This window comes from Melitaea cinxia, chromosome 12 (assembly GCF_905220565.1).
Source record: "Melitaea cinxia chromosome 12, ilMelCinx1.1, whole genome shotgun sequence".
NCBI lineage: Eukaryota > Metazoa > Arthropoda > Insecta > Lepidoptera > Nymphalidae > Melitaea > Melitaea cinxia.
In genome coordinates this window covers 1,600,444-1,627,861 of record NC_059405.1, presented here as the reverse complement: position 1 = coordinate 1,627,861, position 27,418 = coordinate 1,600,444, and the positions used below count along the sequence as shown (strand labels likewise).

At 34.8% G+C, this 27,418-nt stretch overlaps 3 protein-coding genes across 3 annotated transcripts; 2 read left to right on the top strand and 1 right to left on the bottom strand.

Annotated features, from left to right (window-relative positions):
* The first annotated feature begins 604 nt into the window (after positions 1-604).
* Positions 605-2,773, top strand: LOC123658565. The gene is made up of 3 exons (XM_045593943.1): positions 605-806; positions 1,365-1,470; positions 2,276-2,773. Exons 1-3 carry the CDS (start codon positions 605-607, stop codon positions 2,736-2,738), a joined length of 771 nt encoding a protein of 256 aa, XP_045449899.1. The 3' UTR covers positions 2,739-2,773.
* Positions 2,774-7,826: 5,053 nt separating this feature from the next.
* LOC123658562 (pleiotropic regulator 1) lies at positions 7,827-16,201 on the top strand. The gene is made up of 8 exons (XM_045593940.1): positions 7,827-8,104; positions 8,881-9,005; positions 9,768-9,989; positions 10,745-10,831; positions 11,365-11,450; positions 12,969-13,163; positions 14,472-14,792; positions 15,749-16,201. Exons 1-8 carry the CDS (start codon positions 7,989-7,991, stop codon positions 15,938-15,940), a joined length of 1,344 nt encoding a protein of 447 aa, XP_045449896.1. The 5' UTR covers positions 7,827-7,988; the 3' UTR covers positions 15,941-16,201.
* Positions 16,202-19,024: 2,823 nt separating this feature from the next.
* Positions 19,025-22,767, bottom strand: LOC123658571 (tubulin-folding cofactor B). The gene is made up of 5 exons (XM_045593947.1): positions 22,575-22,767; positions 21,444-21,643; positions 20,942-21,085; positions 19,981-20,139; positions 19,025-19,307 (listed from the first exon to the last, which is right to left on the bottom strand). Exons 1-5 carry the CDS (start codon positions 22,695-22,697, stop codon positions 19,190-19,192), a joined length of 744 nt encoding a protein of 247 aa, XP_045449903.1. The 5' UTR covers positions 22,698-22,767; the 3' UTR covers positions 19,025-19,189.
* Between the last annotated feature and the right edge of the window lie 4,651 nt (positions 22,768-27,418).

Below are 27,418 nucleotides of genomic sequence, written 5' to 3'. Positions count from 1 at the left end.
TTTAAAAGTAGGAATTAAGTTTTTAGACACGAATAACATTAAATGTTAAAAAATAAAAGATATATATTTTTTACGATGACTGTAAACTATGGTTTGGAAGTGGGCAAGTTCAATTGACAAGGACGATCGTGGTTTCATTACCACTCGGAAGTATATTAATATGGCATGACATATATTAATATGACATACAAACAAGTATTAGGTTCTTGTGGGGTCTCCCCATCATAGTTTATAAAGCGGGTATAGCATTTAGTTATCATCATAAGCGCTTGGAAACTATGGGTAGGAAATTACTCGCCATCAGGTACTGAAGCGGCGTGACGGATTAAGCTCCAACCCCTGTCCCATAATAGAAAATTTGTCCTTTGATATATCGATTCACGTTACACTACAGACCTATTGAATGTTTTATATTGTAACTAGGCTAACTACATAAAAAACGCCAAATACACTGGCCAGTTAGAATTTTCTTTTTTTAATTTCCATATACTGGCATTTAGAAGGTTTCTTTTACTAAGAATCCAAACGCCCAAAATACTGGCCACTAAGAATTTTGTTTACAAATACTAATACTTAGAAGCATTTTATTTTTATTTCCCTTAGCATGTCGTGCGGGGCAGAATGCCTGTCACTCGGCCCGCCGCCGGACTCAATCGTACACATGCCGCCGCCCCCCCTGCCGGCCTTCTTAGCTAACATAGCCAACTTGACGCCCCCGTGCCGAGCCTCCAAATGTCCACCTTCTCAGAACAACGAAGACAACACCTTGTTCCCTGGTGTGGAGTACCATGAACTGCCTAGACATGGTAAGTATAAAAATAATTTATACCCTACTAATATTATAAATAAACTGTAACCAGCTCTTTGTTCGGAATTACTGGTTTTGACTTTCGTAAATCTTTTATCTTTATCTTTAACATACTTGGCCGTCTATTCTTTAGAGAAGTAAATTAATGTTATAAAACAACGGATTTTGCCTTTAATACAACTCCTAAAATATTAAGTTGCCCGCAACTCGCAATATGAACTCAAATCATACCAATTTTCGGTCAAATTTAATAAAACATTCCATAACTTTTGGCAACAGATAAAAAATAGACAAAACTTTTTAAAAAAAGTGCACTTCGTAATAGATTTTTGTAAAAAATTACAAAGTATCCTCCAAAAATTTTTTAAAATGCTTTCAACTTCTTCGACGCCTAATTGCCAATATCTTATTCCTCTGTCGGAAGAAAATTTAATCCTGTACATTTCGTACCGAATTGGATTTTTTTTTACAGTTTTATTATAAGTTTAGATGGAAAAGTTGAGAAGGTGTTTGTTATTCTTTCGCGCAATGTTAAAGATATTAAAAAAATGTGCAGAGCCAGCCGGGACTGATGACACGTGGTTCCTGGTGCTCATAACGTGCTGCATTGCAGTGCTCTGCATCGCAGCATTATTGGCACTCTTCCTGCTTAAATGCCGAGAGTAAGTAATACAAAAATCCACTTTTAAACATCCTTAATTATCACTATGACAAAAATACTTCTAAGTTTATGACTTATACCAGAAAATTCCGGAATTCTTATAATATATTTACGCTATACGCTTCAGCTTATAATATCCCACTTCTGGGTATAGGCCTCTTTCCACATGTAGGAGAAGGATCAGAGCTTAATCCACCACGCTGCTCCAATGCGGGTTGGTGGATATATTCCCTACTATGAGTAACGATCACTATCAGGCTACGAAGCTTAACGTGCTCTCCGAGTCACAGTGGGGAGACCCACAAGGACTGCACAAACACCCAGACGCCAATACAAATGTTTGTCATGTGCGGGGATCGAACCCGCAACCGCCAGCCGTTACGCCAACGCGGCGTCTAATATATATATATATATAATATGCTTTATTGCACACCACTCAGAAAGGATTTATATAAAAACACTTATTCACACATAGAGATAGTAATGTATATATATACTTTTAACAAATTACCATATTATAAGCACGAGTATATTAGGTCATTACCATTAGTTTTGAAATTCAAAACACTGCTATCGTCGAAATTATTTTAATTAAGAAACTCCATTTTCGTGTAAATCAAAAGTAACACCAACTAATCCAATCCAAAAAATTAAAATAAAATGACTTTACACGATAAAACTATAAATTTTATTATATTATAAAAAATCATGGCTTTGACCATGATATAAGATAAAATGATTGCGGAAACTTAGTATAAAAACACAAAGTTTTATTGTTACTCATTAACTGAATATTATTTCCTCAGGGCTCGCGGTGGCTGTAAATCGGGCACAGGAAAAACAGGAGGGTCAAATACACTCTATGGCACTGCACTTGATTCTCGCGTGCTGTGGGCTGCGTTGACCCCTCGTGGTACTCGACATTTCGTAGCCGATCCGTACCATGAAGATGATCATCACTACGAGTGTGTCGAGCCCCCCCTATCCCCCCTCTACAAACTCGCTCCACCCGAGGACATCACTAGACATTTCAACGTCGAATACGAAGACCCGGCCCCATTAATAGAGAGCTATTCCGACAGAACTGAGGAGTATTTCAAGAATGGAATGGAAACCTTACGTCGAGGAAACCGACCCTTAGTCTCCTCCCCAACTAGAATTGAAAGACCTAATCTCCCCCCACTGAATCTCCAGCCAAGAACTCTCCGCCGTGCCCCACACTCTCGCCGAGTTAGTGATGCGAATAATCCGGAAAAATCGGCTATCTGAACCGAAAATGGCGCGGTGTTTTCCGTCGCCGATTCAACTGATATCGATTACGAATGGTCGATTACTGATTCGAACGTCGATCGACTCGTCTGAGAAACAGGAACATTTGTGAAACAAAAATTAAAGCCAGTAGCTTCGTTTAAATATTAAAATATCAAAAACGTGTTTACGATACTTGTGATGACTGTTTATGATGTATATGTATATTATTTAAGTATTTTTGTTTATTTTGTTAAAAGTTTTTTCTATATTTTTATGTAACTGTCTGCATAGATGTTAATACTTTATACAATTTATTTATACAAACATTTTTAACATTAATTAAAACTTTTTGGCTTTATGTAAAATACATATTATGATCTACATATTGAAAAAAAAAAATGTTTTATGTAAATATTAATACGTAATTATGATAATAGCAATGTGCAATGTAAATGCTTGTAACCGCCTAACCATAGTCTTAGTTGATAACAATCACACTTATCTAGTCAAAAAACTAATATTAATTAAATATTTTCACATATAGGTGTAATGCATTAATTATAATTATTACAATAGATAATTTTTAAAAGAACAAGAATGTCCAATATAATCGTCAACATCGTCGTGTCTAATTTAAGATGTATACATCTCACGTAAGAATAATAAATTTTAATAATTTATAAATTTCAATTGTTTTGATATTAGTTTCTTTTTAGTCGATAAAATAATATATTTACACAAATAGTCTCTACCATTTGTTTTTTTTAAGCTAGTTATATGGAACACTGCAAACCTGTTTTATACTTATAAATAAAGTAATTGAAGAAACGTATATTTGTTTGTAAAATAAAATAAACACCTTTTAATTTTACTATAAGACAAATAAATCTAAAACTCATGATTACCAGATGCTACGAAAAATATAAAAATCGCTCCAGCTTTTAATATCCTACTGCTATATATATATATCACACAGGGTGAGTCTGCATAAAGTGCACTTATCAAAATCAGGGAAACTACACCCTATTTCATCGATGAAAAAATTATCAAAAAAAAAAAATATATATATTTGGTTTTTTGTGAATATTTTAAAAATTTTAATTGCCGCTAATAATAGGCTATGCTCATAAAGTAAAAATATCTTAGAAAATTAATGCTATAAATTTAAAATAAAAAAGAATTTGATGAAATTATAAATATACATACATACATATAATCACGCCTCTTTCCCGTAGGGGTAGGCAGAGACCACTTCTTTCCACTTGCTACGATCCTTACATACTTGTTTCGCTTCATCCACTTTCATTATTCCCTTCATACATGCTCGTCGGTTTAGGGTACTCTTGACCTGGCCTTTTTTCAAGACGTCCCCGATTTGGTCTTGAAATGTCCGCCTAGGTCTACCCCTTCCAACACTTCCACTCACACTCGCCTTGTACACTTTTTTCGTCAGTCGTTCTTCATTCATTCTCTCGACATGACCAAACCATCTCATTATACCTTTCTCAATTTTTGTCACTACATCTTCTTTCAGACCACACCGTTTCTTTATCTCACTATTTCTCATCCTGTCACTCAGTTTAACTCCTATCATACTTCTTAACGCTCTCATCTCAACTGCATTTATTCTGCTTTCATGTCTCTTCTGCCATACCCAACTTTCACTTCCGTACATGAGTGTCGGAAGCAACACCCCCTCATGCACAGCCAAACGAGCCTTTTTAGACACCTTCCGACTGCTCATAAAGGAGTTCAAAGCTCCGTTCACCATGTTTCCTGCATTCACTCTTCTTTCAATATCACTCTCACACTTTCCATCTCTTGTAAACTTCGAACCCAGATACACAAACTCATTCACCTGTTCAATTTGTTCATCTCCAATCACGATATTACAGTCTGTCACTACCTCACCTCTTTCAAACACCATCACTTTCGTCTTCTTTACATTCATCTTCATTCCCTTTCTAACAAAAGCTCCACTCATAGCAGTTACCATCTCCTGCAACTCCTCGGCCGAGGACGCAAGTAATACTTGGTCATCAGCATAGAGAAGACATTTGACGAGTAACTCACCCATTCTCAACCCACTTTCATTCTCTTTTAACTCTGTCAAGCAATTGTCCATGAACAGGTTAAACAGCCACGGTGACGCTACACATCCCTGTCTAACACCTTTTTCGATATTAAACCATTCAGTGTATGCCCCGTTTATCCTCACACAAGCACTAGAATCCCTATAAAGAGATTGTAGTGCTCGCATGAGTGCGCCGCTCACACCGTACACGGACAATGCTGACCACAATTCATTCCTCACCACTCTATCATAGGCCTTTTCCAGATCCACGAACGCGCAATAGACCTTTTTGTTTTTTGCTAAAAACTTTTCGGCTATGCACCGCAAGGAAAAGACCTGATCCGTACATCCCATTCCCTTTCTAAATCCCGCTTGTGCATCCCATACTTTTTCATCTGTTTCATTTACAACCCTTTCAATCAACACTTTCGCATACAATTTACCGACGACGCTGAGAAGGCTTATACCGCGGTAATTTATGCAGTCCTGCCGTGACCCTTTTCCCTTATACAACGGCACGATTACGGCTTTGCACCAGTCTTCCGGTACTTGCCCATTTCGCCAGCACAAATTGAAAAGGCAGTACAGCTGGCTAGCCACTATACCCTGTCCAGCCCTCAGCATCTCGACGGTGATCCTGTCATACCCTGCAGCCTTACCTAATCTCATACTTTTCAGCGCTTTCACTATTTCATCCATGCTTATCTCACTTTCATCGACATTTATACTACTCTCAATGGAAGGTGCCGGATGTTGTACCTGCACTTCCTCTCTTTCAAACACACTTTCAAAATACTCTTTCCATCTCTTTAACACACATTCTTCTCCATTTATAACGCTCCCATCTTGACTCCTGATTGTGCTCAGCTCCGAGGGAGAAATTTTTCCTCTGGCTGTTTTGATGGATTTCCAGAAAAACTTAATGTTTGACTGGAAATCTTCAGTGAGCCTCCTATCAAAATCATCCTTTCGTTCTTCTTTCTTTCTCGACACAACTTCTTTCGCTACTGATTTCAATCTTTTATACTTCGTTCTTGCTTCCTTTACCTCGTCATCCGTTGCCTTTTGAACCTTTTGGTTAGCTTTTGTTGCTAACCAATCCAACCACGCTTTCTTCTTTTCTTGCACAGCCTTTTGTACATCTTTATCCATCCACACATTATAGTTCTTTCTTCCTTTCCTTCTTTTAGCTACCCCGCACACCTCAATAGCACTATTCACGACCCCTTTCTTAAAAGTCTCCCACAAATTCTCAATCACACCTATCTCTTCTATGCCTTTAAAACTTTCTTTCAGTTTCTCTACATACTCATCTTTCTTTTCTTTTCCTTGTAGATTTTCCACTTTTATTCTGGCTAAAACACTCGTAGGCTCGGCCCCTCGGTGGCGCCATCGTTTAAAGAGGCCACGTATTCGGGCTATGACCAGGAAGTGGTCTGTGTCGAGACCAACACCGCGGTATGCCCGAGTGTCAAGCACTTTCTTTCTCAGTCTTTCATCCACAATTACAAAATCAATCATGCTTCTAGACTCACCCTCATCTCTTGTATACAAATGGATCTTTTTGTGTTCAAACATTGTGTTGACCACGCAAAGATTCCATTCCAAGCATACTTCAAGCAGACTTCTCCCATTGTCATTCACTCTTTCGTCCCCAAACGTACCCAGAACTCTTTCATACCCATCACGCTTTACTCCAACCCACCCATTAAAGTCCCCTAACATTACGATCCGTTCATTTTCTCCGCATTTATTCAAGACCTCTCTCATGCTATCCCAAAATTCCTCTCTCTCTTGTTGGTCTTTTAATGACCCACCTCCGCGCAGATCCGTCGGTGCATAGACCCCAAGGATAAACAAGCGAGTGAGTCCGACTTTCAACCTAATCCAGAGGAGTCTTGGGCTTACACATTCATGCTCCATCACACATTCAACCATTCGAGAGGAAAGGATCACACCAACTCCCTGACAGGCTCGGCTGGTTTGGGGGACTCCCGACCAGTATGCCGTGTAGGGTCCATGTACCGTGGTGTCACACCCTTTCCTCTTGGTTTCATTCACGCACAAAATATCTATGAATCTTTCATCCATCATCTGACATACTTCATCTACCTTACCATCCATTCCTCCTCTTACATTCAACGTAGCGAAGCGGCTCTCCATGGGCCGCTTTTCGCCCCCGCGAGAAACGAGACGTGATGGGTGGCGAACCACACCGCCGCCATTTTTGTGAATAGAATTTTTTCGGTTATCCATTGCGTTCCCACGAGTAGCTAGGGAAAAGTTTGTCCACCCTGACAGAGCCCCGCATGCCAGGGTAAGGCTGGCCTTATTCTGGGTCGCCCGGTCCCAGGGCAATATGGCACGCTTACGACTAGGCTTGCCCCTAGCCATGCATCCATCCGCGCGGCAGACGTTGGATTGGCGGGGAGGGTAGGAATAGGGAAAGGGAAAGGATAGGTGGTGTGAAAAAGGAAGATTGGTAAGTTAGAGTGGGAAAATAGGAAATGTAGGATATTACCACCCAGGAGTTCAAGGGATAGGGCAGTAATAGCTAGGGAAGCCGGGGTCGCATACCCGTATACCATACCACAACTACCGGATAGGTAAGTTGGGATGAGTATCCCATGGCATACATAATCATAAATTATATATATATATATATATATATATATAATATATATATATATATATATTATATAGGCCTAGGCTATATAGGCCTCTTTCCCCACGTAGGAGAACAATCATAGCATAATCCACAACGCTACTCCAATGCGTGTATGTAATAAAATATAAATAGACTTTAAAAATAATGGTTTGTAGTAGACTTTATAATATTTAATTTTACTTTTTTCTTTATATATATCGAGTGATAACTAAAAAAAACTTTCTATAATAATAGATTATTTCAGAATAGGAACTGATAACCCAATACTTGGATTTATATTCCTTTTAAATATTTAGCGATTTAATCGCACTATAAGAAATTTGAAAATTATTATCTATATTAAAACTTGACGTTGACATTTGACACACGTCAGTTAATGTTGATCAAGTTCAATGTGCAGTTTTGGACGCCGTTTTTGCTTGTTTTGAAGTTAACAAATAAGTTACAAACAATAAAATAATAAATATATTTTAAATAATTATAGTTTTAATATTATGTACTAGTGTTTTATCAAACATTCAACAAAATGACGGACGAAGTTATAAAACATTCAGTGCACACGCTCGTATTTAGATCTTTAAAAAGATCGCATGATATGTTTCTTTCTAACCAAAGTATGTTGCCGCCAATTGACGAAAAAGCGTAAGTATTACCTTTTACCTATTTATTATAATTACAACATGGGCAAAACTGACAATGTAGCCTAATGTGCCCTAATAACAATCACAACTTTTGAAGATGATTTTAACTCTTCGTACTTCTTGTACCTCTCATCTTTTCATTCTCGTCTTCATACATTTCTTTTATTAGATTGTTTTGATACAACGTAATGTAACCCTTTTCTTACACGGTAAAACAAGCCTATAACTGGCTGTGAGATGTTTAATGATGACTCAATCAATCAGTCATCAATATAACACACACATAATTTTCATATAAAAGATTGTCTCAAAAACTGTGTTCCACATTAATCATGTTTTTGTATATTAAATATCAATGTATCTATTTATGACTTTACTTATTATTTATGACTTATTTGAGGGAGGGCAGCCCAGAGTGCTTTCGCACGCAAGGGCAGAAGGGCTGCACTTCCCGCAGTGCTGGAGCCAAGCGTTATTCTAACCTCAAAGGTAGTAGGTTAATTTTTTCTGATTTAAAAATTTAACCTCAAAACTTTAATCACGGGATTTACACGATAATAGTTGTCCAGGGGGGGTAAAAATCCACCCTACCCCCCTTCATCCCCTCTCCCCTAGCCCCATATATTCGAGGCCGATTTTGTACATAATTACCTTTATAAGAATTTTAAATTTAATAGATTGGAGAACAGTCTGTAGTTGTATTTAATATTTATGAATAAGAGTATTGATGTAATAAAATATGTCATTTTAAAAATATTTGTTTAATATCTTTGGCAGTGAAAAAATATTAAGATCGGTGAAAGCCAGGGATAGTTATGGACAGGTGATGTCCGCAGTACAGAAAGCTCAAGCCATCAAACAACAGGAAGCTATGAGCAGACCGGACACTCCACATGATACTGGTAAATATATATTTAAACATGTTTAACATACACACAAGGTAGTTTGTTCCTAAGATAGGCAAAATAGACTCGAAGCAGACAACAAACAAGGGGTACTGTGCACTGTGTTAATGGGCTAGTTAATATAATATGTAGAAAATCTTAAATTTGTCAATGTATTTTCTATATTTAAATTATTGCTAATATTGAAAAAAAATGAAAGAATTAAATTGTTTAAATATTCTTATATCTATTGCTTTCATTTATTTATTTTTTCTGTAGTAAACCTGTAATTTGATGTAGTTTGTTTTCTATAAACATACATATACAAATATACTCATAGCAAGAAGAAATCTAATATTAAGCAAAAAGTGCATGACTCCATAAAAAAAAAAAAAAATTAAGGAATAAAAAATATACTAAACTTAAAGCTTTCGTAGTTTCATTATAACTTTGACAACGAAACTTTGAAACTGTGGTCATGATAAGTTAGTGATACACCACAGTCCGATCACTGAACTTGTCAAATTTTTGGCCACTAGCCATATCAATGTTTGTTATGGTCTTGGCAATTGTATTTTCTGTTGTGTTTTCGGAACCCTAACAAATGATTAAAATCCTACAGCTTCAGCCTGTAATATCCCACTGCTGGACATAGCACTTTCCCCATGTAGAAATCCTAAGTTTAATATATGAGGCCTAGAAATTATGAGTTTAAGACATTTATTTATACTTATTTTATGAAATAAGATAAAAGACAATATGTATTCTCTTTATAAACAGAGGTAGCCGAATCGGCAGCAATAGCCTCCGACAGTGCGATGCTACCGTACAGTGCACCCACCAACCCAACACCAACGGCCATTGTCCCAGCGCCAAGAAAAGCACCCACCATGCCTCGGCCCAAATGGCACGCTCCTTGGAAACTATTCAGAGTTATATCAGGACATTTGGGTTGGGTTCGATGTGTCACGGTGGAACCTGGCAATGAGTGGTTCGCTACTGGTGTGTATTTTTTATATTTTGTTTATATGGCCATGGCCTTATAGGTTGGAGAAACAGTTCTTACTGTTACTTCTTAAAAAAAGATTTTATTAACATTAATAATAGTAACATTATGAATTTTATGTTTTTACTCATGATATTTAGATATAATAATTAGTAAATTAAGTTATAAATTACACTAAATATAATCTTCTAAATATCCGATTTTTTTTTAAATAAATGAAATAAAAAATTAAATAGCTCTTGAAATATTAGCAGTTTTAGAATTTGGAAACTAAAATTGTGCTATAACTGTTCATGTATTTTTTCTTTCTTAATTCTTCATTACAGCCTATACAGTCCACTGCTGGACATAGGCATTCACAAGTTTACGCCAAAAATAACGTGAATGTGATGTGTTTTGCCTATAGTCACCACGCTGGGCAGGCGGGTTGGTGACCGCAGGGCTGGCTTTGTCGCACCGAAGACGCTGCTGCCCGTATTCGGCCTGTGTATTTCAAAGCCAGCAGTTGGATGGCTATCCCGCCACCGGTCGGCTTTTTAAGTTCCAAGGTGGTAGCAGAACTGTGTCGCAGAACTGTGTCTGAACGGTGTGTGAACCCTTAGTCGCCTCTTACGACACACACGGGAAGAGAGGGGGTGGCTATATTCTTTAGTACCGTAGCCACACAGTACAGTTTCTTTCTTAATTACTCTACACCAATAGGTGACAAAAACTTAGCTGATATTTTTTTGTAATACGCATTGTTTTTCAGGCGCTGCGGACAGAGTTATTAAAATATGGGATTTAGCGACTGGTAAACTAAAAGTTTCACTCACGGGACACGTCAGCACTGTTAGAGGTAAATTCAAATTGTTATTTTATATTTATACTTGTTTTATTTATTTATATACACTGTGTAGGTTAAGTGACATAAACTACACATTTAATAAAAAATCTAATTCTGAAAACATTTTGAACAAATTAAAAGAAAGGGTAAAAAAATTTGTGTTTATATAATTATCATAAATTTTTAGTTTGTAACTGAAACAGAAAAATCAGCCCAATCACTAAATATATTTATCCTCAATACTCCCCATACAAATGTTATTTTTTTTTAATTGTAGTCATAATGATTCTCACTTCTTTCATATGTACATTACGATTGATGCAAAGAATCTGTAATTGGAAATTTAACTACCATAGAAGTCCTATGCAGTTTAAGCCAATTTGTCTTTTGATATGTTGGTGCACGTCTATAGCAAGATATTTTATAGCCTGGTACAATAAATAGGCTAAATAAAAGATATATTTAAACTTGTGTTTTATGTATATTGGTTCACATAAAATTCACCACAATCTTGCTAGAATGCTAATTTTTTTATTTTTTCATAGGTCTAGAAGTCTCATCCAGACATCCATATTTGTTCAGCTGCGGAGAAGACAGACAAGTTAAGTGCTGGGATCTCGAATACAACAAGGTAGGTCGATGTGAATTGCAATTGAGGGTATTTAACAAAAATTTCAAAATATTTTTCCCCTAATTTTTTTTTTAATTTAATATAGACTATGTCAACCGCTGATAGTGTAGCTTCCCAAAATTGAAAGAATTTTCAAATCGGTTCAGTAGTTTTGGAGCCTATTCAATGCAAACAAATAAACAATCAAATCTGTCCTCTCTATAATATTAGTAAAGATTATACTTTTCATAATTATATGTTTATTTCTAAAATACTGTATTTTTTTTAGTTCCGTAGCTGTTCTTTTGATTTGATGAGGGATTTTTTTTTCAATTCACCAAATTACTCCACTACAGATATAATTTTAAAATCTTGAAATCTTGAAATTTTTGTATAAATGATACATTTTTGTGTATTCTTATTAAAATTAATAGAGGTGTAATTTTAAATGATTTTAATTGTTGACTTGTTGAGAACACAAAAAAAGACACCTTTTTAATGTTAATACTGCAAGGTTTTTTCTTGTCATGATATTTTATCAATATTGTATACTTTTTACTCAGGGTCGTATTTGAATGTGTCCCCTGGGTCAACGAAGGAGTGGAGTCTCTTAATTATTATTCAAATACAAAGTTTTTTTTTTTCGAATAATATAATAATTCACTAAAGGATATACATTCAGAGTTCTCTTAAAATATAATAATTTTTTTAGACTGAAGTAATTATAATTTGTAAAATAGTGTATCAATAGTGAATTTTAAGTATAATTGAATAACGATAATTTGATTTCTAAATCTAAAAATAACTATACATTTTTAGCAATTAAACAATAATTTAGCTATTAACAATTAAATCTCTTCTATCACAAAATTACGCCTCTCCAGTCTTATGAAAATTCTTGTACACGCCCAGTAAAGTCTACCATTTGTGTTTCGGATTCCCTTGTAATGAGAATTTATGTGTAAGTTCATCATTCAAAAATTCTGAATTTTTATTTAAATTCCTATCACAAGTTACTTTGTAATGAAACAACTTTTTCGGATTTTAGTTTTAGTTTTTAGTTTAGTTATTCGGAATAACTTTGTAACGTTAGGACGTCTCCGACACCTCAGTCCTCCCATGATCACAGTTGCTGTAAAGTATTCAAAACGTTGGGCATGTAAAAAAATTTAATGAACCGCGATAAAATCCAAAAAACTTGTTTCATGAAAGTGAGTAAAATTTGCGTAAATATTAGAAAACACCCTATCGAAAAATTCCAGTAGGATCCTATCGAAAGCGACAAAAGCCACTTAGAAACCAATACATATTTATTACTGGCATTTGTTGCTTTTGATGGGATTCTATTGTAATTTTTCACTCCGAGTCCGGCCCGCGCCCCGCCCCAAGTCCGGCCCGCGCCCCGCCCTAAGCCCGGCCCGCCCCGCCCCGCCCTAAGCCCGTCCCGCGCCCCGCCCTAAGCCCGTCCCGCCCCGCCCCAAGCCCGGCCCGCCCCGCCCCAAGCCCGGCCCGCCCCGCCCTAAGCCCGGCCGCCCGCAGGTGATCCGCCACTACCACGGGCACCTGTCGGCCGTGTACGCGCTGGCGCTGCACCCCGCGCTGGACGTGCTGCTGTCGGCCGGGCGCGACGGCACGGCGCGCGTGTGGGACCTGCGCACCAAGGCCAACGTGCACACGCTGGCCGGCCACTCCGACACCGTGGCCTCGCTGGCGTGCCAGGCCGCCGAGCCGCAGGTACGAGAGCCCGACACGTAGAACTGGCCAGGCGAGCGGCGGCCCGGTCCTGGCAGGCGTCTGCGACACCAGACGCGTTGCCGGTTCTTCCCCGGGAGCTCTGGGGTCACCTTACTCGCCAACAGGAGCACTACACTACTTGAAAGCATTATTTAGCTTTGATCTTCTGTAAGGTCAAGATAACTAACCCATTCGGCAACTTAATGCTCGTGTTATAACTATATAGTTTATTATATATATAAATAAATGCAAATATTACACCCAGACTCATGCGGGAATCGAGCCAGTGTTCACAAACTAAACCACGTCATTTATGATACCAGGGCCATAGAACTATCGTGTGTGGATAAAAATTATCGTATCCGTCAAATTTGTGTCGGATCTAGATCGATGTACTAGAGTACTATCGTAAATCGTAAGTGGCATGAAATTATGCACATGTACGAAAATTACTGTACAGTTGCAAACACTGAATCGAACCCACAACCCCCAGAGCAGAAAGCAGAGCCACTATAAATGACACCAACGGCCTAATTATTACAAAATTAATAATCTGTTAGTTACACAGTTAAATCACACTGGCATATCAGTTATAATCTGACGACGACAAGACTACCCGTTGGCGCAGCGGTCACAGTAGTGACTGTTGCGCTGGCGGTCGCGGGTTCGATCCCCGCTCACGACAGATATTTTTATTGGTACATATAAATGTTTGTCGTGGTCTGGGCGTTTGTGCTTGTGTATTGTGTGTGTTTCCGGACCCCCGACACAGGAGAAAATCCTACGGGGGGCCGTTGAGTGTGAGGCGTTTATTTATTTATTTACCAGCTTCCCGTAAAAATTGTAAAAAAAAAAAATCTTAGTTTTACATATATGATATGAATAATATGATCACAGTATTAAGTAATTATTAATAAATAAATTATGCTGTGTGGCTACGGCATCAAAGAATATAGCCACCCCCTCTCTTCCCGTGGGTGGCGTAAGAGGCGACTAAGGGATAGCACAGTTCCACTACCATCTTGAAACTTATAAAGCCGACGGATGGCGGGATAACCATCTAAGTGCTGGCTTTGAAATACACAGGCCGAAGACGGGCAGCAGCGTCTTCGGTGCGACAAAGCCAGCCCTGCGGTCACCAATCCGCCTGCCCAGCGTGGTGACTATGGGCAACACACATGAGTTCGCGCCATATTTGGCGCAACTTGTGGAGGCCTATGTCCAGCAGTGGACTGCAATAAGCTGAGATGATGGTGATGATGAATAAATAAAAAAATTTGTCTATATTATTTTTATTTCATTTTCCAGGTCATAACTGGTTCACATGACTCAACAATACGACTCTGGGATTTAGCAGCGGGCAAATCAATATGTACACTCACAAATCACAAGAAATCTGTCCGGAGTATTGTTATCCATCCCACTCTGTACACATTTGCATCAGCGTCCCCTGACAATATCAAACAATGGAAGTGTCCAGAAGGAAAATTCATTCAAAACTTGTCTGGACATAACGCTATAGTTAATTGTATGGCTGTTAACCCAGAGGGGGTACTCGTCAGTGGTGGGGATAATGGAACAATGTACTGCTGGGATTGGAGGACAGGATACAACTTCCAGAGGTTACAGGTGAGATTTAAAAACTGTTTCTCTATGGCTTTAAATTTCATTTCGAAATAGGTAAATGGGTTTACAATATCCAAATATGATGATAGATTTAATTGTTACAAGTAATTTTATGGTTAAAAGATAATAAAAAGATAATTTTGTAATTTTATGGTTGATATTTAACACACATTGCAAATAATACTAACACTTACTACCAAAAGTACATGTTATGGAAAACTATGTACTAATACTTTAAATTAATTATTGAAAATCAAAATAAAAAATTACCATTCAAAAGCACTTTTGAATCGTCTTTTTACAGATTAAAATTATATTTGTCGCAGTTAATTATAGATAGATTCAGTTCCACCAATTTATGCTCTTCATTTGTCTCGCTAAAACTCGAGAACAGCTGGACCAATTTGACTAATTATCATCTTGAAATATCAATGAAAGTTTAAGAAAGGTTTGAACGGTGAGCAATATAAATAATAAGTAACGGATAATAGTAAAAACGGCAATTTAATTTTCCAATACAAAATGTTGTTGTTTTAAAATTTATCCCCAATAGGGAAAGGCAAAAGACTATAATCCATACAGCCTAGTTTGAATTTGTAAGTTTCGTACTGATATATCAAAAGGCCGGAGCCAAGTCTGGAGTAACTTTATTTTTCTTCTGATTCAATGACTGGTAAAGTAAGGTCGAAGCCAAGTCTGTAATTTCATATTTTCGTCTACTCTTCTTTGTCTATAAATGATAGGCGAGGTCGAAACCAAGTCTATAATAGTCAGGCCGAAGCCTGCCAATACAAAATGTCCCTAGCTGACATCCGATCTCTTATCAAAAAAAAAAAAAATGTCACTTGGCTGTCAAATATTTTTAGGTGCGTTCAGAAAGTGTTTTGTACATATTTTTCACAAATATATGTAGGTGATAGGAAGTTCACCGGGTCATCTAGTATATGTATATTTCGCAGTCGGCAGTCCAGCCTGGTTCTATGGACAGCGAGGCGGGTATATTTGCGATGACATTCGACCAATCCGGTTCCCGCCTGATCACCGCTGAGGCAGACAAAACCATCAAAATCTATCGAGAAGATGAATCTGCTTCTGAAGAAACGCACCCCATCAACTGGCGACCGGAGATACTCAAGAGACGAAAGTTCTAAACTGATTTGCTTGATAATAAATATATTTTTGACTTGTATTTTGTTTATATTATGTCACGGTTACATCTGCGATTTTTTGCTGTCCCTATTAGGAAATCTGGTTGCAGCATTATGCATAGGCATAGGTTGTGACCTTATTTTTAAGAAAATAATGCTTCCTATATGTAATCAGAAGACTAATTTGTTTTCAAGATCTACACTCAATCTTGAAAGACCAAAGTTCCAGAACGTTCCGTTCAATAAAAAAACATAAATTTTGGATGATTTTGTTTTATTGATACGTAACACATTGATTTTCAACACCCGTTGTATCGCCTAATATTTAGGTATAGTCAATTTTTCGCTAGTATGAGTGGCAACTTGATATTATAGTCTTAGCTTCGTTAAAAAATTACCTTCATTAGTATGTGTAAAGGAGGCAAACTTAAAATCTCAAAGTCAGTGCGACGACCATACCATATGTGGTCTAATATAGAAGTACAAAACGCGAAATATAATACATATAACTGATAATGAAATCGTGCCTAGACGAAATCAAAAACAGCTTTATTCAAATAGGCTCCAAGAGCACTTTCGAATTGTCATTTTACAAGTTAAAACTTTAAGAATCAATTAGTCACTAGCGATTTGTAGAAGTAAAGCTACCACCGATTCGGAATGTAGATTCTACAGAGAAGTCTCACGAAAATGAATCATAAGCCTAATGAGCTGGAGATACATTTGAAACGTAAGTGAGCTGATGAGAGACTAGCTCACTTGAAAAGATATGTTTCATTTGTATCACTCACTCATGAGTTACCCAAGTCTACTGTGAAAAATTCCATTAACTTTAAAATGGAAAAGAAGTTGATTTAGCATAATTTTTTCAAATGTTTTACTTAAGGACGTTAGGATTGAAATGGGTCTATAATTACTGGGATCACTTCGACTTCCCTTTTAAAAAGTGGTAAAACTTTACTACGTTTTAGCAAATCTGGACCCCACGACCCCACTTTAATAACATTGTTAAAAGTTAAAGCTAAGTACGGAGCGAGGTCTCAATGATAGTACTAATTAATTTAACTGAAATGCCCCACAGATCATTTGTTTTTTTAATATTAAGATTCTTAGATGCTATTAGAATACCTAAAGAATCAACTTGCGAGAATGGAAAATCAACATTACATTTGCTTACGTTATTTTTAAGAAGTTGGGTAGAATCAGTTGAAGATGAATTCAGTCGAGAAGTTAAGTCAATGGGTATTTTATCGAAAAAGGCTTCAAAGACGTTTGCCAACTTGTCATCCGAGCTTACAACAGCACCATTTATGTTTAATTCAATTGGTATAGTTTGCTTATTATGATTCCCACAGATACTATTAATTATATTCCACGTGCATTTAATTTTATCATCAGAATTAATAATTTTATCTTTGATATATTTTGATTTAGCAGCCATACAAACAGCTTTAAAAGTTTTAGAATATTCTTTTACATAATTCAAAAATCTAGTCTCCTCCTACTCTTATAAATAATACCTTCAGAGGCCCATTCACTAAATTTTAAGTTTACATTTATATCGAAAGTTTTAAGTTTAAAAATGCTATAGAATTCATCTAAAATTAATTTAAAAACTGAATTATAGATTACATCTGGATCCTGCGCCATCATAGGTACTTTACATATTTTTTGCGTTACAATATCCCTAAAACAATTCGTTCTCTTTACCGTTATTGGTCTACATGTAATTCTTCGAGAATTTGTGTTAATTTTCTCATTAAGAGAGAATATTTGCCCGCAGTGATCGGAAGTTAAAACAGTTATAACAGATTTATTGTGAATTTCAATATTACTAAATACGTTATCTATACAAGTAGAACTATATATCTATAGAAGTAGACAAAATTAATTAGTTAAGAATGTAGTGTTCTGCATAAATCATCTCTTGACCGCGATGAGAAAGTAGTTTAGTAATGGGTTTTGAATCAGTAAAATAAAATACTATTACATTATAAAAATTTATTTTTTCAATAAAAAAATACAATAGGTACATAATAATTACTATTAATTGAGAAAATGAATTTAAATAGTGTGACAAAAAAAAATTTCAACCTTGTTCTTTGAAATATTTTGGAATGTTAACATAACGTACAAGTATTCAAGTTAAGATAAATTTTGAGAACATGATTTTCATCTTTATAAAAAAATAATATAAAATAGTCCCGCTTGCCAGCAAGCTACAAATTATGAATAACAAAATTGATGGGTCGCAAGAAAATTTTATATCAAAAATTCTCTTCAACATGAAGTTCAGAAGTAATATGAAAATATAATCATTAAAATTACTCCAAGACGTATTTATAACGGATTAATGCCCGTGATTTCGTTCGCACAAATTTTTTTATACTATCCATATAATATGTTACAGGAAGGTATAATAAACAACAATAATTTTTTTTACAACATTTTTGATTAGGTTTCCACTCCTATTCATCGCTTTCCTTGAAGTATTCTCTAGGATAATTTTTCAATTTTAAATATACATATAAATAATTGTAAAATCCCGTTTAAAGCCTATTTTATCAAATATCAAATAAAAAATAAAATTATACAATTCTTGGGACCCATCAAAATTAATGTTATTTTAGTGAAAAAACAAAGAAAACTTGTACATAGTTAAGCAAATATAAAACAATATAGTGACTAAACCTATGATTATGTTCAAGCGTCTAGCTAATAATGTGTTAAATATATAAAAATAATTGCATTTGAGCAGTGGCATCTTAAGATGGCTAATTTATCTTCGTTAGCTATAAGATAGTATATATCAATTTTAATAAACTGAGAACAAAGACAAAATTGTTCTAAGTTTCACGTGTGTTTTGTGATTTACTCAAATGATTAGTTTAAATATTTTTGGATTTTTTTTATATTTTATATATTATAGTTAATAATATATTATATAGTTTTTAATTACATTTCATTTTATTTAGATTAAATCAAGACAAAAAAAATCAGGAAATAATTTTATCTTTTTTTGTTGTTAATTCTTGTCAAAAATAGCACATCGTTTGAGTATTTAGTAACATAATTATGATAAACTTCTTTCTATACATAGACTATAATAAGCCAATTAATTACACACTATTAAAAACAAATACTAATACAAATATGTTCCAGGAAGCCATCTACTAGCATAATGTTTTGTTATAAATTGATGCCACTTATTAAATAATTTTAAGCATTACCCTCTCAAAAGAAGCTCGATGTTCATATCTCCTCGTCCAAATCAAATTCTTCTACGGGAAAGTCGCCAACGGTTACATACATTGGTTTGACAAAACCACCATACTTAGGTGGGCATGTGAAATATCTTTTACCGTTGACCCTGTAATTAATTAATTTTTATTTAGGAACGATAATATTAATCATGTTTACCAAAGCTGTAATTTATGGCTGACGTTCCAAGATTTTGTGACATAGTATGTTTTAAAAGCTTATGTTCCCATGGAACACTAGCTTTCTAATTGTGACAGAATTATTAAAATCAGTGTAAATTATAAAATTTATTGATGTTATGTTAATTTCTCGTGTGTGTTAATTTCCTTCGTGTCTCCATTCTACGTGACATTGGTGAAAGCTACTTTGACACTATTTGCATCGTATCGCATTGCATTCAGCCTATAACATCCCACTGCTGGGCATAGGCCTCTCTTTCCATGTAAGAGAAGAATTGGAGCATAATTCACCACGCTGCTACACTGCAGGTTGGCGGATATGTTCCCTAATATGAGTAACAATCACTATCAGATATTTATGATAACAACCGGGACCGACGGCTTAACGTGCTCTCTGGGGCACGGTGAAGAGACCCACAAGGACAGACATCCAAACCAGGAAGAAGTACACATTTGTACAAATACAAATATCCATCCCAAGCGAGAATCGAACCCGCAAACCATCTGTTGTTTAGGCGACTACTCGCACCGCTACACCAGAGCAGTTGTGGGCACTATTAGAAGCCATTAATCTAAATGAATGAATAAATAGTGTATACTCACGATCCATCATTCTTTCCCCGAGGCTCATCATACTGAACTCCAATCCACAAACCCCGAGCCCCATCTAGCGGTCCGTTGTACCTGACGGTGGCCCGCCTTACGCCCTGTGAAGGGACTCTGACTTCACATCTCGCTCCTACTAGTACTGCTTCTGCTATCCTGTATAATATTATTATATTATTATATTTTTACTAAAAGACAAAACAACTGTGATCCTGTGGTGAGTAAGGTTACCAGAGCTCATGGGGATGGTAGGAGTTACAGTCGGCAATAATTTGACAATGCTCCTGGTGTACACTAGTTTGCCATCTTGTCTGCTTCTCCACTGTGTATTTTTCTCCATCCCATGTCAAACTGACACAACTAAAAGCTATACAATGAAAATTTTAAATGAAACTGAGATTTTTTTATTATGTTCAGGGCATTGTCATTTCTTTAGCTTAGACAATAACACAAGATCCAAACTAAGGTTAAAATGAAAAGGGATAGTGAGCCTTACTGTGTATTTTCAGCTAAAATTTTGTCGAACCAGCAGTTCAAACCAGCTGCTTTATTTAACTTAAAAAATTGAGGTTTCCAGTTCCATAAACACATTACTACCAAATTGATTAAAAAAAATAATATTTTAAACACACAGAAATATATTCAAATGCACTGCCAGTACTGCTAAACTTTAACGTTGAATGTGCATTCTGAGCCTTAAAAATGAATAATAAACAGCCTGCAACCACGATGCTCAATATTTATGCTTAATTTACCAAAATTTAATCAGATTATGGGTATTATGTTATATATAAAATTCAGAAAAAACATGTAATACACAAGAATTATAGAGTATTTTTTAGTCTAAAATCTCACCACATATTACCAGAGGGAACAGGAAGTTAAAATGTTGCTAAAAAACATTACGTGATAGTTGACCCCAAATAACAAAATAATTTATTAGAATAGAAGTACTCACTTAGCCTCTTCCTCTAACTCTTTCTGCTGCTGCTCTTTTAGTTTATTCATCTCCTCTTCATTGTACTTGCCGAGTCTATTCTTCTGAAGAAATGAGCGTAAAGTGTCACCTTTCTTCTCATACTCTTCTTCTGATAAACGGAACCTTAAATGAAATATTTTTATTTTATATATATATATATATATATATATATATATATATATATATATATATATATATATATATATATATATACAAGCAGCCTTTAATAATTTATAGTAATTAAATAAAATTTATAGTCATGGTAACTGTTGTTACATTATTATGTGTCTTTCTATATAAAGTCAAATATGTATGTTCAAACAATTTTCGGTTTAATAATATTAGCATCTAAGATTTAATTACACTTTTTAACTTACATATAGTGATATGTTTCAAATACAAAATATAAATATAATAATTATTATTGTAAGATATATATATATAACTTCAACAATTAATTGTTTTCTTTTTTTTTTCCTACCTTTCAGCACTATCGGATTCTCCGAAATCTTTGACTAATGTAAAATTATCTATGACGTGTATTCTCATCCCATCATCAATGGGATAGGACCCTAATAGGGCATCATCATTGTCTATGTCACAGATGAAGTTGTTTTTCTTGTCAAAGACTTGTAATTTCATCGTAGCAGCTGAACCACCAGTCACAAGTTCCAGTTTAGTCTTTAAACAAAGCCAAAAAACTTGTGTAAATTAGTCAATATTTTCAAAAATATTGATGTAACAATGTAGTAAAATAAGAACTGCTGTTACTCTACTGCCAATATTTATAACATTCTTAATTTTTTTTTTTTAATTTTAACATTTCCTGTAAATACAGTTCATACATTTCTTATATTAGCTATTGTAACATAGGGCCTATTTCACCGGTTGCCATTAATGGTAGTTGATAGATGACGCTATCCAACAGATAAATGGTTGACATTTTTATTTTTCACCGTTGGATTCCCATTTATATATATGATATTTTTATTAGCAATTGTAAATGAAAAAGTTGAGGTGAAACAGTGGCCTACTTTACCTCCTACTGTTAAAATGTTTTTCTAACTTATGTACTGGATAAACTATATATTTATACCCTATCCTATATATATTTTATTAGGTATGTTAGGCCGTCGGTCCCGGATGTTATCATGTACATCTGGTAAAGATCGTTACTCATAGTAGGGAATATATCCGCCAACTCGGATTGAAGCAGCATGGTGGATTAAGCTCTGATCCTTCTACTACATGGGGAAAGAGACCTATGCTCAGCAATGGCATATTACAGGCTAAAGGGAGAAGCGGGATGATATAAAAAGTAGAAAAAGTTCTAACCCAGCAACATCGAAGGGATAGTTCTTTAAAAATTCAAAATAGCATATAATAGCTTATTACCCTGCAAAAGACTTGTCGAAGTTGATGATATTACAAGAAAATAATAAGTATTTATTATTTAACCGCTGTTTTATCAATGATTTAGATAATCCCATTAATACAGTAATAAAACAGTTATTTTCAACGCCACTAAGATTACCATATACAATGTATCTTTAGTAACTTCATATATTTTTAAAGAGAACATAAAATAATAAAATCTGTGAATCATAGTAACCTTAAATTCGTGAATATTGATTCCTTTTTTAAATCGACGTTCAACCGGAGCGGCATCTTCGCTGTCAGACTTCGTTATATGTACGTTAACAAAATCCTGAGTTAATACTTGAATTCCTTCCATATTTACCGCAGAAATTGACACCGACAATAATAAACCTTTGTTTCGATAAAGCTTCAGCAATTTCTGTTCATCTGTTGTCTAATTTGTCATTTCATGACTCAATGTCAATTTGTTAACAACCAACAACAAAATGTTGGTATAAAAAATAATGCAATCTACATTATTTAAGTTGTTGAATAGCTGCGAAATTCTTTATATGTACTCAATATATTTATGTCTGAAATATCTTAAAAATAAATTTAAGGGTTATTTTAGTGTTGTAACGATAACTCTGCAACTTTAGGCAAAGCATTTAGTAGTCGCGAAAATGCGAACATCAGTAATTCGTGTAGAAGACCCATTTCCATCTGTATCTATTAATAATAGTTATCATCAGTGACCACAACCTACCCCACCCCAGCCTGCAAAATAATGATACTTGTATTAAAAAAAATACTAATCGATTGATTTTCAATGGCTCAATTCAACTACGTTGTCTTTTTAAATTGCTCACCTTAAATTATTTAATTAAAAGTAAAAAAGTGTTGAAAAATATTCATTTATCAATAATTTCAAACTCCTATATCTTTTGATGTATACAATATTTTAAATTGCTCAAAGTGTTAAAAAACTGCTCAAGTTGCATTTTTAATTGCTCAAGTATAGTTTGGAACAGATCCACTTTCCTCAATTTTTAAATAAATATAAATATATTGAATAAATAAAATAATGATATTTGTAAAAAAAAAAATACTAATCGATAGATTTTCAATGGCTCAATTCAACTACGTTGTCCTTTTAAATTGCTCACAGGATATTTGCCACTTAAATTTTAATTTAATCAAGTGTCAAATTAGACGCTAACGGAGATAAAATCACTTTCGAACAACGTAAATTCAGGTTTAATCATCCTTTAGACAGGTCTTTAATTAACTCGCAGGTTTCGTGCAATAGAAAATCACGATTCTTGTGATTAAATTAGTTTAATAAGCACTTAAATTTTAAAAATCGTTTCGTGCAACTCGGCGTAAGCCTTCTTATGAGGCCCATATTTAGCGACCACGTCTCGGATCCATATGTCTTCACTGGCAACAAACACTGGTTGAAGACTTTCGTCTTCAGACACTGCGGGATATTGGACGTGAAGATTCTGCGTAGTTTCCCGAACGCTGCCCATCCGAGTTGGATTCGACGAGAGATCTCGTTCTCGAAGTTGGACTTACATAGCTGTATTGACTGTCCAAAGGTACACGTAATGGTCAACAACTTCGAGAACAGTGCTCCCAATGCGAACTGGAGCGGTGTGGCTGAGCTGGTGCGACGTGGACGTTCGACATAATTTTCGTCTTGTCCATTTTAATTTTTTTTTATTTTACCACCACCACTTTAAATTCATGTTGAGACAATTCCAAAATCTTTTATGGGATTTTATTATACATGCGAATACCATGACCCAGAAAGGAAACGTTTACTTTGCGCAGTCGGAAACTTGGAGTTACAATTTTGTTATTCCTTCTCGTGTTTACAATGCGATTATTACTATTTATTTCAAAACAATGAATATTTTGGTGAATGTACATAATATTGTTATAAATATACTGCGACGCAATTATTAATATGTTTACCCTTTGGAAAACATTCCGTAGAGACTCTAGCTCCAAGATCGTAAATGCCGCGAATAGCCCTTTTTGCAAGATAAATACAGTCTCAATATCTGTAGCATCACCCCACAGTAACAGGCCGTAAGACAATACTATGGAAATAGCTAAAATATAGCGTGCAGTTGCAACGCCGGTCAGTTGTCGTACTTTTCTAACTGCGAATGCTGCGGAGCTGAGTCTACCATTCAAGGATGACAAATGGGAATTCCATTGAAGTTTTGATTCCAAATGTATCCCTAAGAAAACTGTAGTATCATTGACAATAAGCCTCTCGTTATTTATTATAAAATTATAATTTGGATTGCAATAAACAGTCGGTTTTAATAATGAATGAAAGATGGAAGACTGATGGCGATAGGAAAGCATTCATGAAAAATTAATTAAAAAATAAACATTAAACAAATTAAATAATAAATATGTATTATATGTATATAACTAGATTACTTTTAGTAGTAAAAGCTGCGACGATTTTTGCTTACTCCACAAACAGTTTTGTCACATTTGATCGGTTCTGTAGTCATTGCATGAAAGACTAACAAACATCCACTCATTCTTAAAAACATTTGTTTTGTCATAACATAAGAGAATTTGTAAGATTTTGTTTGTGTTTAAGGCACAAAATAAATTGAACAGACTACCGCAGAAGTTGCTGAGTTTTCATAGAAAGCTTTAGTTTATATTTTACGTCCCAGGGGTAGTATATTTTCGCGCACATTTTTTATTTAGCGATAAATCTTAAGATATTCCTTAACGATATATGATATAAAGGATTATCACGGTGTGATTTTAAAAAAATCAAAGAAATCGGTCCACCCAGTCAAAAATTCCAGCTAACATACACAAAAAAAACAATCGAATTGAGAACATCATCTTTTTTGAAAGTGGTTAAAAAGTAGGTACTAATATATGTTTAAAAATATACCATAACGGACTTTGTGTAGCCCTCTTCTAAAAGAATAATTCGAGCATATACGTTTTAAAGGGTTTTTAAAAAAAGCTTCCAGGGAGTCACAAACACAATTTACTCCACCTTCTTTAAGAATTATTACTGAATTTTAACCAATGTTCACAAAACCTTAACAAATTATACATCTAAAGCTTATTCAGGAATCAATCTACCTGTTGGTGACAACCGCAAAGGAACCACGTTATTTTTTCGTGAAAAGTTGAAAACCATATAGAAATCTATTCAGTTGTTTTTTTTTTTTGGAACAAACAGACTGATGCATCGAGGGATTTTGACTTTACATGGATACTTTGCTGCGTATTTCTACCTAAGCCAATGTAATACAAGTTAATTCATTGTAAAGAGACGGGAATTCAACTGTCTATCTACAGTTTTTATCGACATACTAGCTCCGTTTCATGACAAGGTGACGATCTTATGAGCGGGAGCATCGGTTGAATTGGAAATGGTTTCTGTAAACTTCCATCATACCAAAGGGATGTTAAATGAAATAATCAGTAATTTTTATTTTATTTTATAGGTGGGAATAATATTTTTAATTATTCAACTCTTAGACAAATCTAACGATAATATTTAGTCGACGATATCGATTAGAAGGGGCTCGTGTAATCAAAATATATAAAAAATATATATGTAAAAAAAGTAAAATGTGTAATAACATTATTAAAGACTGACAGATATAGTTTTTAAGTATTACATATATACTAGCTGATTCGGCAAACGTTGTCTTGCCGCTAAACCCTATTTAAAAATAGGGGTTGGTCGTAGAAGGGTGAAAATTTAGGATTGTATTTTTCAAAGTCAAATCATAATAAAAATAAAAAAAATATCTAAAAAATAAGAAAAATATATTTAGGGGTGGACTACCCTTAACATTTAGGGGGATAAAAAATAGATGTTGTTCGATTCTCAGACCTACCCAATATGCACACAAAATTTCATGAGAATCGATCAAGCCGTTTCGGAGGAGTTTAACTACAAACACCGCGACACGAAAATTTTATATATTAGATTAACAAATACATTAGTTACTACATTCTTATGTATTTATAATTGATTACAAAGCACGAATTTAAAGGTATTATATAAAGCCCTAGTTATACTGGGCCCAAATGTCGACGTCTAATTCTACATTTTTACAATAATTAAATTAATAAATAATTATTGTTGCTGTTCATTTTTTTTTCATGTTTGTCAGTCATTGCGCTCTCGACATCAAATTTATAGATCGATATAAATGAATGAATTTATAATCTGCTAAAAGTAACCAACAATTTTTTTTTTTTAATATTCGACATCGTAAATTTCCAAATTTCCTTATATTTGTCTACGGCGTCCTCTTCAATTATTGTAGATACGAGGATCGAAATAAAAAATTTAATACCTTATTTCATATTACGTAAAATTATAGTACTTAATAAAAATTAGAAAATATAAATAAATTATTTATAAGTACTAAGAATTTTCTTTTTAAATAGAGGAATTGTCATAACTCAAAAGATTTACTACTGTTACGTTAACTATACAGTTTGTTTTTATATAGTTCAACTAGAGAAAACATAATTTATGTGTAATTAATGGCCCATTTAGAGATTCACTTATTAATGAGGATCCTTTTAAAATTAAATATTATATTGGCCTCATTGAAATTCATTAATCTCAAATAAGATAAAGCAGAAAATTGAAGTTTTAGCTAAAATTTTGTATAAATTATTTTCTGTTTCTAGGCGGGCTGATAACGAGCATGTAAAAATCATCAAAATAAAGAACACCAGCGTGGTGACTATGGGCAAAAAACATGAGTTCACGTTATTATTGGCGTAAACTTGTGGAGGCCTATGTCCAGCAGTGGACTGTATAGGCTGTAATGATGATGAAAGAATACCACAAAATAACTTTTTTCTGTCTTATTGCTTGCTCGTTGATTTATTGTAGATATCTTGATTCTGTACGGGACGAAGTTCCAGAAGCATATATGCTGAAACTCAAACAAACAAAAAAAAAAAACAAACAACTATGCAATGCGTGCAAAAATGCCCCGACGAAAATATTATTTAAAAATTGATATTTTGCATTACAATCCTGAAAATGTGTCTGTTAACAAAAATTCGCGA